The 17,681-nt window shown below is 36.9% G+C and overlaps 1 protein-coding gene across 1 annotated transcript; it reads right to left on the bottom strand.

Annotated features, from left to right (window-relative positions):
- Positions 1-184: 184 nt before the first annotated feature.
- On the bottom strand, positions 185-5,875 carry LOC111234464 (diamine acetyltransferase 2-like). Its single transcript, XM_022762576.1, has 6 exons — positions 5,752-5,875; positions 5,573-5,624; positions 2,424-2,507; positions 1,805-1,906; positions 1,573-1,613; positions 185-1,422 (listed from the first exon to the last, which is right to left on the bottom strand). Exons 1-6 carry the CDS (start codon positions 5,812-5,814, stop codon positions 1,243-1,245), a joined length of 522 nt encoding a protein of 173 aa, XP_022618297.1. The 5' UTR covers positions 5,815-5,875; the 3' UTR covers positions 185-1,242.
- Positions 5,876-17,681: the final 11,806 nt, after the last annotated feature.

Below are 17,681 nucleotides of genomic sequence, written 5' to 3'. Positions count from 1 at the left end.
AAATTTGACATTTTCTAATTTAACTTTTAACTGTAACCAGTAACAGCTAGCGTACACTAGGGTTTTTCACCCAGTGCGATTTCATTTTGATTCCCGTCTCTGAACCAGAAGACTTCAGTAACATGGTTGAAACAAATGTAAACACAGCCTTTATAGGTTTTGTAAATTTTATTTTTTTCTGGCATGTGTGTGAATTTCAAATGTACTGTCATACAGTTTTCTTATGGGTAATTTTACATATGTTCCTGTGGATTTGAGTATATTTTATACAAAAATAAATTTTCAGTGACTGTTGCACTCAATACTGAGAATTTTAATGACATTATGATTTCCATTAGAGTGATGAACAGAACTATTGGGCAATATTAGTAATAAAACAATAAAAAAAACGTAACAAATAACAGTGTTTTCGGTTACTGAGTTTGTTTGCACATCCTCCTTTCCTTTGCCTCCATTAACCAGGAGAGACCTGAAAGTATGGCCCATTAAGTCTCTGCATTCAGAGTTGACTAATTCAATTAAATTATTATTATTTTCAACAGAGTGGCATCTTCCAAGACCAAGCAGCAAATCAAGCTCCTCTGACTTACTACTTTACTATTATCTGATGTAGATTGTACAGGCCTCAGTGTGCAGAAAAAGAGGAGTTCTATGTGCCACCTGCTGGAAAAATGTGGTATCACATCTGGGATTGGATTTATTCAGATCAAATTCATTATTGATAATTTACCATCATCTTTATTTACTAGAGACAATCTTGTTTTGGGATCACACCAGCCGTGGTGCCTGTCAACATGCTGATGTTCTGACCCATGAGTACACAGCAATCAATACTACATTATTACAAGGGTACGCATCTTCAAACCTGGCCTTCAATTTGGTTTTTGATCATCAACATCACACCTGTAAAGTTTCCTGACTGTATCTTGCACCGTTGTGACACTATCACAGTGACAAAATCTATCTGACAGACGGACACATAAACACCTACCAAGAACTCAAAACTGTCCCATAGTTCCTGCTACAGAGGGTGTCTCCAGGAACATGTTTTGCCATGATGACAACAGACGTAGACTCACAAGGTGAAAACAATACCACGACTGCATGGCTGGTAATCATATGTAGGTCCTAGTAAATTTGACTGGCTTCAAATCAGTGCACTGAAGCTTATTTTACCAATGTTTTACAGAGGGTGAGAGTTTATAGTAGAAAACAAACCGTGTGCATATTTTCCTTGAAAAACTAATCTTTAGGTGCTTCATTTGCTAAATTGTCCAGGTTTTGTCCATCAAATCGTATAAAGTGCCAGCCTTCACTGACAGTCAGATCCTGAGCTCCTTTAGCCGCATAGAAATCTCGAGTAGGAGTATTCCAGTTCAACACAGACAACTGCAACCGCACACACTGCTTCTTTTTCCCCACCTGAGCAAACAAAACAGTCCTTTAGTTAAACATGCATCATTACCTCTCCATCACACAGGACAGCTGGTCTACACAAGAATCAATAATACAGCTATACACCACACCTATTATTCCTACAAAATGAGGCTTAAATTATAAAAACATTCTTACCTCAGCAACTTTGCTCAGTAAACCCTTGCCAATCCCATTCCCTGCGGGGGAAATCATTAAAGATCATGTGGTTAAAAATATTTTTACTTGGGGACAAAACATTTAAAATAGAGGTACAGGAGTGCTGTATATTATAAATAAAATGTGATTCAGAGATAGCACATAAGGAAACAATCACACAAGAAAACACATTTTTTAAGCTTTGCTAACAACACTGCAACGCATGTTTTACCTCTGAATTCTGGCATCACATACAGATCCTCCAAGTATACTGCCCGTCCCTTCCATGTACTGTAAGTGTAAAAGTAAAGGGCGTATCCGACAACTGTGAATCCTATATGGACAGAAGACACAAACCATCAAAAAGACAAGCAGGGAGAAGAGCAAAATTAGTGGAATAATTGCACTTGTGTCTTAAATAAAAAATGTTGCCCTCATTTGAATTCTGGGGTCCTCATAACCATTATTAAAGTGCATATACATGCATTATTACCGATTTGAAAGATAATTTCTGCTTGTAAGGCACATAAATGTGAATTTGAACTTTTGTGACAACTGAGTCAATTTAAAACTGACTGTGAACACTGCACTGCACCCACAACACACACACACACACACAGAGTATTTCCTCTATCATATTGTCAGCTGTGAAAAGGAACACAGAAACTACACCTGACACTGTTGATTTATGATGCAGCCCTTGAATAGTCATCGTGATTTGGTGGATATTAAATGGGCATATCTAAACAGCAAGGGCACAGACCTTTTATTATCTGCACAAGATGCCGACAAGTTCAAAGCCAGCTCACAAGGAAGACTACAACCAAAAAAAGCCTTGAACCACACTTTACCTTCATTTGATTTATGCTCCTCAGGTACTTCTGCAACAAGGCATTCAAAGAAGGGATTCTGGCAGAAACCGTCATGCTCCAGTTCTAAAGTAAAACAAGACAGATAATTTACCCATGCCTCTCAATTACAATTCACCAGCACCCAAAAGACACATCAACAATATTGCTACGAAACAGTCACTTAGGCAAGCAACAGGTTGTAGAGAGATTACATTATTCCAGCTATGGATCACATCCTTCTGCTGTACATCTCATAATTTTCTATCTAAATCTGCAGGTTTTACTCCAGTTAAGCTGTTTAATTGTAAATTAATTGAATGCATTTACTGCCTCATAAAACATTTTCAAAGTCATGTCCTGAATGTTTCAAACCTGCATCAGCTTGAAGTCTTCTATTCCTCTCTAACTGGCACATTGCTAACCATATGGCATATTACACTGCCACCAGCCGTTGATATACATTTTCTTCAGTCAACAGAAATGTCTACTGCGTCATGCTTGTGCTCGTGGTTCATGGCTTACTTGTGAGCGTGCTGGTAAAAAACAAGACAGAAACAAATCGGGGACCCAGTCAACAAAACATTGCTCTACAGTCCCACTAGTTTTTTTGACCATTAGTCCCACTAGTGGTCAAAAAAACTCCACAGGGTACGTATGTACTGTAAACATCATCGTTATATTTTTTACTCTCAGCCTGTTGTATATACATACATACTATATATATATATATATATATATATACACACACTAAAGAAAAAGAAAAACTTTTGTTTTTGCTGCCATTGTTCGTGAGTTGAAATAAAAGATCTATAAACACAAGAGGCTTCTGTCTTTCAAATCTTGTTCACAAGTGTGTTTATATCCGTATTAGTGAGCACTTCTCCTTTAGCTCATCCATCCACCTCACTGGTGTGGAATATCAAGATGCTGATTACACAGCATGATTATTGCATAGGTGAGCTTTGGGCTGGTCACAATAAAAGGCAACTTTAAAACATGTAGTTTTATTTTGAAAAAATACATTTATTAGGCATTGAACTGTAGATTTCACATGACTGTGGCCACAGGTTTGCATTTTTGGGTGGGAGGATCGTGGATTAGAAACAAGTCATTATCTGGTGTGACCACCATTTGCCTCATGCAATGCGACAAATCTTTGCACAGAGTTGGTCGGGTTGTTGAGCCCTGTCAAATGTTGGTTTACCCCTCTTCAATGACTCTGTGAAGTCGCTGGATATTGGCAGGAATTGTAACACACATGTCATACATGCAGAGAGCATCTAGAACATCCCAAACATGCTCGATGGGTGACATGTCTGGTGAATATGCAGGCCATACAAGAGCTGGGATGTTGTCAGCTTCCAGGAATTGTGTACAGATCCTTGCAATGCATTATCATGCATTCATGTTGCAGCATTCTCATGCACACAACCATGAGGATCTTGTCACAGTATCTATAAGCTGAGCATTTGCCCACTCAAGTCGGTTACAATGAAGAACTGCAGTCAGGTTGAAAGGGTTTCTGACTGTTTGTGCAGAAATTCTTTGATTGTGCTCTCCTGGTCGCTGGTCTCAGACAATCTTGCAGGTGAAGAACCCGGATGTTGAGGTCCTGAGCTGGTGTGGTCTGTGGTTGTAACCAGATCTAACCACAAATTACACACATTACTGCCAAATTCTCAGACTGGACATTACAGATGGCAATGACCATTCATTTCACAGGCAACAGCTCTGTTGGATATTAAACATGCCAATTGAAAGCTGAAAACCAGCTGAAAACATGCAGACTGAAAACAAGGTGAAAACGTGCAACATAAGTGGCATTGTGCTGTGTGATAAAACTGCACACTGTAAAGTGGCCTGTGACCAGCCCAAGGAATACCTGTGCAATAATTACACTGTGTAATCAGCATCTTCATATGCCACACCTGTCAGGTGGATGGATGAGCTAAAGGAGACGTGCTCACTAACACAGATTCAAACACAGATTTAAGAGAAATATGCCCTCTGAGTGTAGAAAATGTCAACTCATAAAAAATAGGAGTGTTGCATTTATATTTTTTGTTCAGCATATGTTACCCACTGCTTTTTAAACATACTCAAGACTCAAACAACTTCTAACGTATGATAGAGTTAGAGAGGGGGACTGATTGTATTAAGAGTCATTTATACACGACCTCAACTTGCATGAATGATACAGTGTTGGAAGAAGTGCCACTGACCCTCCCCACCCACACAACCATGTTTTAAAATTTTCTCTAAAGGATGTGATCCTATCCTGCTAAAAAGTCAAAAATGCTCAACTCCGCTCCTGCTTATCAAACTGACTGTAGTCTCATTACTGTTACTGATTACTGCACTCCATTTGTTATTACCTATGTCTCACTGCAAAGTCTTACTGCTCTTATAATAACTATTCTCACCCTGCGCATTACGCTATTCACACACTGTCAGACAAAAAACCACTATTTCTGCCATGGTTGCACAGCACTATAAAACTTTCTCACAGCAGATATTGATTTATCATATCAGGAAAAGAAACAGAGTTACATAAACATCAATAAGTTTTGCCAGACTCTTTGCATAATGTCTCACTGGACACTTAAAATGAAACTGAGATATCTTTAATTAATGTTATTAGTTAGTATTAATGTTTGATTTTTTCTTGCTCAAGGACTAAAGTTGCATGTAGTGTTACACATACTGTTGTTATTGGTGCATGTCTTTTAACAACTAGCCTATTATCCTCAAGTCATGGTCTTTTAGGACACCATCCAGTACTGCAAAGAATTAACATGAAACATTGATAGGCTACACTATGCAAGGTTTAGTAACTGTGTACTTTTCAATAATTTACCAGGTTTTGGTTAAAGTTTAATAGTCCTTTCTCACAACACACATTTTGACGTGTCATAGGAGGAAAAGCACAGGTGTATTTGATAACATTAATGATGTCTGGGGAAGTCCTGGTAGTGCGGGTTGGCTCGCCCAGCTGACTGGGACACACCATGATTAATGTTAATTTATTCCACTTGTGCTTTTCCTGCTGTGGAGACGCTCTGTACTGGATAATGGCATTTAGGCCGTAGAAGATGTCTGTGTAATTTTTAGCTATGTATCAATAATTGATGAATTAAGTGCAAAATTACCTTCATGCGATATCTTCACTTGGTCAGGCATTTTCTCATAAACCGCCAACTCCTGTAAAATTGTTAAACTGAGTTAGTATATTCAGCTAACGGATATTACATGTATTCATTGTAAAGAAGAAAACATTGTAGACAGGAATTAGCTGGCATCATAGTTCACACCGTTGACTCAGACTCACCATTATCATTCGCGATACTTCTTTGCAGTCTTCTTTTGTTGCAGCACGTACTTTGAAATACATGTTCACAGAAGCAGACGACAGGTTTTCGATTTTTTTTACCCACTGCAGCCTGTCCCACCGTCTGTCGTCTTCTTCGAATGAATTTCTGGCAGACTGTACAAAAGCGTAATGCTGCCCTCCACAGACAAGAGTTTGCTATTTATCCTACATTTTAAAAAAAACAAAAAAACAGGAAAGTTAGTGAATAAATTTTAAGACTGCTCTACCAATATGTTGAAAATACGTTTCATATGAAAAGATTTGAAAGACTCTGAGTAACTATTTCCTTTCATGTTTGAATGTGTTACGTATGAGAGTACAAAATGTTGGACTTTCGATTCACTATTGATTTACATATTTGTAAACATGACAACAAGAAAGATTTGAATTATGTAAAAATAAAGATGTAATGTTTTATTATCAAATATGAAGTAAGCAGCTTATTTGAGAACAGTAGGAATCAGATGATACAGATGTTGTCAAGTTCTTCTGTCATGAACTTTATACAACCTAACCCCTCATCTGTTCCTTTATTGTGATGTTGTTTGTCATGTGTTTGCCTTCACCTCAGTCTCTGCTGCTGCTGTTGTTATTTTAGCTTCCTGTTAATGCTGTTATCCACACTGTAAAAATGGAGAAGTGGGCTCAACTTTAAAAAGTTCAGAAACTCATTTCACAGCTTTTTTGAATTCATTGAACTTTTTAGGTTTAGAACAATTGTTGCCCAAACGTAATATTTCACCTTGCCATTTAGTTGACATAGTGTGCACACAGTTTAATATGTTAAATTGGCAGAACTTGTCTTTAATACAAACATTTAAGTGGGCTTAACTAATATAGCCTACCAAGTTAGCTCAACTTGGCTGCAGCCTTATAGATTTCCTCTTTATTCACCTCCACTTTCTACCTGAAATAATTTAGTTTAATTAGCCTATATTATTTTTTTGTCAAATTTACTCTGCTTTATTAGCTTGACCTTTACTTCGTTCATACTTTTCTGCCTTTACGTCAGTGGAACATAGACAGTAATTTTTATGTAAATTTGCGGGCTCAGTGTGTTTTTTGTTTGATTTTAAATATTAGGCCTATTGAATATTTACTGAAATTATGCTGTATATTCTCACTGGTCCGTGCAAATGTCCTGGCGTTTGTTTTTTTTCTTAATTGATTTTTGATGATAAAAATGTATTTATGAATCAAAAATATGATTTTTTTATTTTAATTTTAAGGAGTTTGGTCAGAAATGGACTAAAATATTAACTTTACAGTTGTTTCAGAGTTTATATGAAAGATAGAGACGATGTAGATGTACATCAAGTGAAATTAACAATATTTAGTAAATTTACTTTCAATTTAGCTGATATAAGTTACATCAAACTGTTGCACATTGCCTGCATATGCCCATAAAAATCTGTGTTAACGTAATGTTAATAATATTAAGACTGACGCACGTTTGGTTGCTGTGGTGACACGTACAGAACATTTAGTCTTGATCATCATTTGAACATAAACAAACTCAGAGTCGAACAGAAAACACCAAGACAAGTTTCACTCCACGATTACTTGAGAAAGAAGACCTCCATCGACCACTTTTTTCATCCTGACATCGACTGACCATCAACTGAAGTCAACATCATCTGTTCCTGCATGGAAGATGTGAGATTTACTTTTTTCACATTAAGGTGCAGGCCATGTCTACGTTTTTTCATTTTTAAGAACTTTTTTTATCACCTTTTCCAGGATTGTTTAAGTGAAGAATACATTACTGTGTTCATGTTGTGCTGTATAGATTCCTCCCTAAAAGATGCATAGCAGACTATTTATTGGTCTCTTCTAGCTGAGACTGTATGATATATTAATGTCAGACTGCACCAACTCTATGTATTTGTCCACAGAACCTTTGTAATGTCTGTTTCAGCCGAGTGCAAACAGAGGACCTGACTGAACGCTGCATTGAAAGAAGCTGGGGACAAGTTGGCAGAGAACACACAGAGCACTCCCACCTACAGAATGGAAGATTTGATGGCAAACTGTATAAAGGGTTCCTCAAATAAAAAGTCAATACATGAAGAATCATCTCAGTTTATGTGTTGGTGTTTTTGTTCAATATTTTATGTGAGAAAAGTTACGTAATCCTCAACAGAGGTCCTTTCAGAAACAGTGGGAAACTCAAATGTGTAACAGTGTGAATCCTTATTCAGCATTGTTCCCACTTTTCAGATTATGTGACAGTTATCCCCTGTATTGTGTCCCAGGTGAGTCATGGGTTTCTCTATGATTAATATCAATATCAGAACGAGGCAAACCACTATGAAGATATAAGCACTTGAACCACTCACTGCTAGACAGAGTTAAGTTATAGTTGTCTTATGTGCCAGCTCTGCTGCTGCATTGTTTGAAATTAACTGTAACAATTCTACAGTTAAGCTCATAAGAGATCAGACTTGACAGTGCCTTCAAATTAAATATGACAATATGATTTTTATAAACTAAAATGAAAACAAGTTTCTGACAATCAAGTAACTCTTCAAATCAGTAGTTCTTTTGTATGAAGTGTGATTTACGTTATTCATTCTTTCCTACACTCCTTCACATTTGATATTGCATGTTAAAAATAGGTTTTACTATTTTTGAAAAAGGGGGTAAAAATAATCCTCAAAATCTTCCACTGGAGGGAGCTGCTGGAACACATGTACAGCACTAAATGTGTTTTCCATTCATCCAACTGGGTCTTCACTATCATCATGTCTGCACTGTGGCATAGTCATCTCTGGTGACAACATGGAAATGGCTCATGTTTCTGACGTACTGTATGTGATGATATAAATCTAAGAGAATAAGGAAACATACTGTATATATTATATTTAGAAATGTAACACAGAGTTTAATCTCCTTTTGTCCACTGCTGAAGTTCATTATTATAAAACTAACAAGAGCTGAAATAATGGATGAAATTGTAACTTTCAGAGAGGGCACCTGTTAAATTATTTCCAGACATATACACACATATGTATATGATCACAGTGCACGCAGTATACTATAATATGTATACAGTTCTCATTAAGCATCACTACACTATGCTGTACTGTCAGTATTAACAAGATTGCACTGCACTGTCAATTTGGAACAAAAAAAGAAAGGGAGAAGAAAAAAAGGGGGAAAACACACCATAGCCTCAATTTATGAGTTTCAATATTACTATAGACTTTTTAATTGAATTGATTTTTTTATTTTTGTCAACTTTCAGCTAAATATACTGGAAAAGTCTCTCACAACAATGTTTCTGGCTTTTGTCTGACATAATGAACATAATACTTTCAAGAAGTAAAAGTTTTGAAACTAACATTATGAGAAATGCCAATGAAGCGCGATACTGCCTTTCACTCCTTTGGCTGTGCACTGGAGATGCTGCAGGCCTGTTATTGATTGTCAAATACTGATTATTATCCACCTGGAAATATACTCTCAATCAACAATGAAGCGAAGTACAGATTATCATGTGATTCAAAAATTTTATCTCCATGTGAAAGAGCTCTTCTGCTGATTTTTACTTCAAGAAATAAGTGTCATAACTCACAGAGCAGTCTGTCTCCCTCTAAGGAAATGTTTTGCTCAGACCTATAGATGTTTCCTCATCCTGTGAGCTCAGTGAGTCACGTTGCACCATAGTGGCACCACAGCTCCTCACTGTCCTGGTTTCATTCTGTCGAATTATTATATAATTTTAAACTAGAACAGCAGGGTGACCTCCAGCAACTAGTTTAGGGAGAAAGAGAGATAAGAAGAGGGACAGGAGAGATAGAGCATGAGAAAGAACCACAACAGAAATAGCATAGTTGTCCTTAGGAGATGACTCAAAAAAGTGGTGGGGGGGATATAAATATCTTTTAGTAGGTCGCATTGACCGGAGTATAACCCACTGGGTACTGGTGGCTGTAGACTCCAGCTCCAAAACTTTCTTCTTTGTTGGTCAAATACAGCTTCAGTTAGTTTTGGAAGCTGGTTGACGAACGCAACATAACATGGCAAGATAATGATAATGTTATGCAATGACTTGCATGTTTCATATCTGTCGCTGGGCAAACACAGACAGGTGATCTGCTATTTTATGACATTATACATGCTGAGCAGTCTCATAAAGACTGAACTGAGTTTATAGTTAAAATGTTGCTGCATCTTTAAGTCACTTAAACAGTCATTTCAGACCAGTTCAGTCATCAATATCCCTGTAACTGCAGTGGTTGATTTATAGAAAGGGGAATGAAAAAGAGGAAGACGTTGCATGTGAGAGAAAATTTCAACTTTTCTGCATTCATCATCATCTTTTTCTCTTTGTGTTTTTATGACCCCCTTGGGAAGCCTTTTTACACTGTTTCTTGTAGATTCCTGGATACAGAGTGGTTGATTTGAAATGTATTTACATTGGATGTTCTACACAATAATGTTGAATAAAAAGGAGCTAAAACTGATAAAAACACGAATGCTTTCTCTTGCTAATTTATACACATGAAAATATACATGTTAAGATTTATCAATAGATAAACCATCCCAGGCAATTTGAACTGTAGCTTTTCTTTGAGACAGATGAGAAGGGAAGCTTATCTGCATTAGCAGTGAAAGATTTCCATGTCTGGCCAAATTGGGAGGAGGACTTGGTAATAGTGCATCAGAGATGATGCTAATAAGAAAACAATTCCAGCAAGGCAGCCTTATAGGGACGAATTATGTTCTGAAATAGGGTTTAAATCTTAATTAATATACCCAGTGATTGTGATTAGCTTGTGAATGTACCTTCTTCTGACAACCTTTTACCATATACTGTATTTGTTGTTAATTCAAAAGGATCTTCATTCAGTAGTAAATTCTCTACAATGCTGTAGTAAACGCTCATTGTGCTTCTTTCAGCCTGTGTATGTCCCTCAGACACCTTATTAAAGGGCAGCACAGAGACCCCCTTCATTACCAGGAATTGGAGTCATATGATTCAGCTTTAAGGTTGGGAATATCATTCGCACACACACATTATCCTGGGAAAAAAAGAAAAAAGATCATGTCCATCCGACTGTGAAGCTATACAGTCACACCAACACAAGCCCCCCAACTCCACCCTGGTCACTGCACGCACTAATGATGACCCCACCCAAACCAGGTCCCGTCTATAGTGAGCAGACAGAGGGGGGTTTAGCTCAAACTGCTGCAATCTGCAGAAAGCACTGTGCTGGACACACTCTGGCAGCCAGCAGCAGCCTTATATCCTGCGCTCAGCTCTTTCCCTTTGTCACGGTGGATTGTGGATGAGCTCTCTGCTGGGGTGTGGGCCTGTGAGCAGGGGTGGGGACTGGGGCCAGGGGCGTAAACAGGTTGTGTGTGTGCGCTATCAATGCTGACACACATGCATACAGCTCAGATGAGTGATTTTTGAAGCCCTGGAGCATTCTTTTAGCTTTAAACACTACTGTCCAGCATCTGGACAGACCATATGATGTGTTCCAATTTCAAAACGGATAGGGTGCAACTGGCCACATCAAGACCATTTTTTGTTTGTTTGTATGGATCAAGTGACAATAACAGCATTAAAGTTTTTCATTAGCTTTTCTTTTTCTTTTCATTTCATTTTACATGGATTCCTTTTTGTTTGTTGTTCTTTTCTTCATATGGACACCCCATGAGCTGTGTATAAAGAAACATTTAGATAAACAAAATGTTAGATAGAAGTTAGAGAGAAGAGCCTCACTGAATAGAAAATGAGGTAAATACAACTTTAAAGTAGTTAAAAAAATATGTGTAAAAAGCCTTGACGAACAGCTGAGTATTATCAGCATAATGACACAATTATATGTTATCCTCACAGTAGCAAAGTATTATCTTCTACTTTGTGAGTGTTTTTCAGTGTGTGGATTTAAAATGTTGGACTATGTTGACGTGGATGGGTCAAATCAGTGAATACACACAAGAGAGTTCACAGTCAGAGTTGTCTCTACATCTTTTAATAAGTCATTCACAGAAATTGATCTGGCATAGGTTTCAACTCTGGGCTTCCATTAATGTTCTTGAGCTCTCCTAACAAGGCAGCAACTTACAGTAGGTACTGTAGGAGAAAGGCTTCTCACATACTCTAATTGCATAACATGTAGCTGTTTAACAAACAAGCCAACAATGTCCTTAATTTAATATAATCTAATTGAATGTCTTTGAAATAAATGATTTTTATCTATATTAAATTGGATAGCAACTATCACCCTTTTCAGGTCAGACTTGCACAGTTACTAACATTTACACCCAGGGAGGCCCACTACAACCACAGTCTGATTTTCTGGCCACTAAGCAGCATCACTGGAGCAGCTGGGGATTAAGGGCCTTGCTTGATAGCACCTCAGTAGTGGTAGTGAGAGAGGCGTGACTCCACAAAGCCCATTTCTCTAACACTGTTGCCAGCATTATTTGCAACAGACCATCATAGGAGCATTTATATTTTGTATAACATTTCAAAGAAAAATTAGTAGCCATAAAACCAGAGGCATTACATAATTTTATTTCTGTTTATGTTATCAAGCTTAGACAATACGTTTTCTGTCCTAAATCTGACTGATACAGCTTTAAATCTGTTCATGCTAACCTCATCATGTTCCAAATCCTAAAAATAACTATTTTAATCCATACCAAACCACAAACAGTGTTTCTGTCCAAATGTTTACTGACCAACCATTAACAATTTTATGTCCAACCTTTACCAACTCATTTCCTTTAAGATATATTCTTCACCATTTCTTCCTTTAAAGTGTAAATACACCAGCCCATTTTAATTACCTAAAAAATGACAACACCCACTTTTCCCATAACTTTGACTGACAGCGTTAACTCAGAAATACAAGCCCCCTCTTTAAACCAGCTGGAGCCTCAACTACCCATCAACCCCACTGAAATGAGTCTGTTGAGTCAGGTGATAGGTGCAATACGTTACAATAAGTTTTTGAGCAGTGACAAATTTGCTGAAATATTTTGATACTGCAAATTAATAGCAACCATTGATGTTATAGTTGCATATGAAAGGAAACTACCCACTTGGAAAGCTTCAACTACAATAATGCATTTGCAGTAAAAATGCAAAATACTGGAACCACACTAACAACACAGCACAGCTTTTTTCACCACTAACTGCCTATAATGAGTAGCATGCTATTTTCCAAATTGCTCAGCCCTCCCTAAGACACCCATCATCCCATGAAGCCCTCACGACTACCACTGACGTTGGTTCAGCTACACCCATACACACAGGTACACGCCCTATAGAGAGACAGACACACACTGTAAATCCCAATTCACTCACTCAACTTAAAAGTTTAATGGAAACAGTTTGCACACAAAACTTTAGTTTATAACAAAGTTATGGGTACACCAGACACAAAATAACTGTATCACATGACCCTTGTCTGACTGGAAATTAATGTAAGTTCAACAGATTTTTTTTAAAAATCACACAATAAAATACAACAAAGTACATACAACAACATTTATTTTTTGGGCATTTACTTCTGTCTTATTAACAGGGAATATATGTTAGACCACATAACATAAAATTACAAGGTTTCTGAATATTTTTTTTATTACAGTTTTTATGTTAACTCAACACAAATAAAATTATGTGTCATAACTTAGTCATTTTATGAACAAACAACATTATATGTAAGAATCTTAAAACTAAATTTACTTTTTTTTTCATTACTCAGCTTAATCACACTCTACTCAAAGATTTGTTGGAAACAGCTTGCATGCAAAAATAACATGTCTTACCACTGCACCAATTCCAGAGTTGCCCCAATTCTGGTGGATAACTGATGTTGAGGCAGCCGTATGTTGCAAACATCAGAACAAGGGCATTGCCAAAATTGGGAACACTGGCATTCACAATGGTCTGGTCCACTGGCATCACAAAGTGTCCAACTGTCAACAGAGGAAAATGTCACATTTGGAGTTAAAAGATCAGTCTAGCATCATTACTGTCATAAACCACAATGAGGAACTACTGTAAAAATATGTTGCCCTTAGTTGGTTTACAATAACAAGAAAGCTCTCATATCCTTGAAGCATTCATAGTTTTAACTTAATTAAATTTTCCATTTTTCAAAATTGTACTTAATACTGTGGAAATTATACATTTGGTCCTGATCGTTTATTCAGTTATTTATTTGTTTTCATTGGTAGTCACCTGGTCAATAATGCAATCAGTGAACACAACGTTGTACAGTGTGCTTGGAAGTTGATCAACTTCAAATGGGAGACATGTTTCATTAACTGTCGGGAACATCTTGCCCTGGTCCTCAATGAATTGGTTCAAAAGTAGCACAAGACCCATGGGAAGATCAGCATCTAGATGCTTCGCTTTGGTGATTTCCATGCCTCCTAGGATGTCCCCTATTTGGCTCCTCTTCTAATGGGACATGAGGTATGAAACGACTCTTCCACATTTTCTTGACACAAATTTTCTCTCGACATCCATACTGTGAGTGAGCCATCATATTCACGTCTCGAACAGATATGGCCACTTTCTTACCAGAACAGAGGTTTCCATTCCACTTATTATGTTACCTCTGAGTGTAGAGAGTTACCACCATTTTCTCTTCAATACTTTTGGAGTCCTTTCTGTTTCAGTAGATGTTCTTTAATTCTTCTTGTATACATTTCTGAGTCTCCACGGTCTTACTTTGTGGCAGTCGCTTTGGTTGCCAATTCATACAGCCAAATGTATCCAGTCTCATCATCCTGTAGGGTAGTTCTTTATCTCAGCCTTGAGGCAAGTTGCAAGCATGCTGCCAGGGGAAGGCCCAGACTTATTTGTCAAATTGGGGTGAAAACAATTTTGAGTTTGTAAAGTGATGTTCACAAATAATCTCAAAGTTTGTAGTTGTAAAGTTATAAAATAAATGTGCGTGAGGAATTGTTTGTGCATGTGAAAAAATAGTAGAAGAGATTTGTATTTGTCAAAAAAAAAGACAGAGAGAGGGACTGAATAAAATCTGTGAACAAATGATATCAGTGGTGAGGTTACCCAAAAACACTGAAAAAAGTGCTTTTGTCAACATATGTGTGCAAACACAGCATTCAAAGTTTCTACAATGTGTGTGACACTGAAGTCACAAGTACAAATTTTGACCCTGTTTTACACATCAATCACAATACAATTTTCTGAAACATTTTTACTTAAAATCAATTTTACTTATTGACTAAGTTAGGTGCAAATTATGCACTCAGTTTCAAAAGAGGTGCCCGCGGCTTGTGTACGAAACTGTGTTTTATATTGATACAATTCAATGGAAATTACCAGAGGTAAGATTTAAAGCATTTTAAATTCATTACAATAAGTGATAAGATGCTAAGAGACATTAGTCTGGTAGTTACTGTATTCTGGTCACAGCACAGACGCAACCAGCTGTGGGTATCAGTGCAGACAAGTGGGGTTAGGACTGACGGGGCATAAATGACACAAGAATCCACTGTGATAAGCAGTATTTAGTGTTACTGGAAACTTTGTGATCTCCCACTATTGTGAGTTCAAGCAATGTTTCATTACAACAGGCATTTGTAAAAAAAAAAAAAAAAAAATTAATTTAGTCATATGTACAAGACTATATTTCAATGTGGGTCTAACCGTGGGAAACGACAGGGTAAATGCCTTGTATTTAGTCCCTTCATGTTGATGCTCCATTGGGATCGGGAAATGAGAAAACTTGAGAAATCTTATTAGAAAATGATTTGAATGAATGTTTGCAAAACTTGAAACCGCTGTATTAGTTATGATATATTGATAAATTGAGATGTCCACGTTAGAGTTACTTTCTAAAATGGTATTCAAGTTCCCTTTGAAAGGTAATGAATTTACCAGAATTCTCTGCAAAGTTGGTGTCTGGTAAAACCCAGATTAGGGTAAGCAGGTCTCTGTTTTGCCTTGTTTCCCTCACAGTGAACTAAATATTGCCAACCTTAACCTTCTATCAGGACATCTTACTGTGATGAATCATAACATATTGACATTATAGGCTACATGAAACATGTTTCACCTGAATGACATCATTCATAATGTACATAATGCTGTAAGCACTCCCATTCAGTGATGCTGCATTCATGACAATGCAACCAATATACAGGATTATGCAAAACCAACCAGAAACAACATTCAGATTTATATTGGTCAAAGGTATCAGATTATGTTCACTGTTTAAAACTCCCACAATGTAATACAATTATGTCAGAATATTTCCTTTGCCACTATCTATGGGATGGTGGGATAACAAAATACAAAACAAAGTAATCACTGTTGAGTGAGTATTGAATTAGTGCTCAGCATATTAACTCAATTTGTGAATGACAATTTCAACAACAAAAACAGAATACTTGCAGATACTTTCTTTAACTGTAACATGTCCTGGTTTGCACCCCTATTTTCCTCTTCTCCTTTGCTGCATGGCTGAACACAAGTTGGCCTGACCAGAAAGTAAACAATCCAAAAAGTACCAAGAAAGCCACAAGTTTCATGTCCATCTTGATGATTCCATTTGTTGTAACACAATTACAAAAGCAAAGTGAACACAACAGTTGTGGAAAAAGAAGAAAAGAGGAGGAAAACCGCCATCTTGAAAATTGTCTTTACTCAAACATTTTAAGTTACACAAACAAAGGAACCTTTAAATTCAATGTTGCTTGGACAAGCTTCTACTAAAGGATGTACTAAAATAATAAGTATGTGAAAACACAGAAAATTGTGGCGGTTTTATGCTGAGACCAGTAAAGTGAACACAAAATTTTCATTTTATTGAGCAAGAAAGCGACTACTTGTCATTTTGAACATAAAAACATTGGGTGCATATTTTTACAACCATAATTTTATTTCATTAAACGATCAAAATATATGCTAGGTGTACTGTTGTTTATTGGTCCCAGACTAATTAGGCAGTATCAACTCAAAAATCTAAAATTGCTGACTTAACATAAAACAATTATGTCAAGCTCACAAAGGATGAGTATAGTTTATAATTTTTATGTCATGTTAACAGTCCTGATCAATTGTGTGGACTTAATAAAATTTTGTGTCACAGATGGGTTGGAATTTACAGTAATAGAGAACACAATGACAAAAATAATTTAGGTGTCAGAGATCAGGTGCCATCATTAGTGTCTGTCCACAGGCCACCAACATGAATGAGTCCCTCTGTAGTCTGGATCTTTTCTAATTTGGCTGCAATGACCATCAAATCACTGCTCACGTTACGATAGCATACTGTACAAAAGAGAAAAACACAGGGGGAAAACACCTGGTCTTGAGGCTGTCTTGCATGAGGATCTTCCAGGGCTTTATGAATAAGCCAGATCTTGATGACTTGCCTGATGTCACATACCAACCAGGTGCTGCATAGTGTCTCAGGAATAATTTAGTGCAAGAACAGTTCCTCAGAGATAAAATGCTAAGATGAATGGAGCAAATCCTGAAAATAAGACATCAAGATTGCAGTATATAAATTCTTTTTGTTTTCTAAAAATAATTCTTACTCAATAAAAATTGATGATATAGGTGAGCTATTTAAATACTGTACTGTAATCCTATAATAGGCATATGGTGTATAGATATAGTAGGATAAATAGTATTATGAATGTACTGACTATGAGGGATTTTTTCATGGATATTGATTGCCTTTTTATAAATCCTCACCATTTACAAAGGGGGTGGCTGGAGAATTTAAAGCTCAGTGTGATGTGTAGGTGGGCTACAACCCCATGTGAAATGAATATGATGCATTCAATGCTGGTGTTTGTAGAATGTCCTCGTGATTTTCATTGCCTGATTGGAAGGATACAGATCATTTTCAAAAATCTTTCTTGAAACACAAAAACGTCTG

This window comes from Seriola dumerili, unplaced genomic scaffold (assembly GCF_002260705.1).
Source record: "Seriola dumerili isolate Sdu_G_001 unplaced genomic scaffold, Sdu_1.0 BDQW01000449.1, whole genome shotgun sequence".
NCBI lineage: Eukaryota > Metazoa > Chordata > Actinopteri > Carangiformes > Carangidae > Seriola > Seriola dumerili.
Note: the sequence above shows the minus strand (reverse complement) of the source record. Positions and strands in the feature narration are given on the sequence as shown.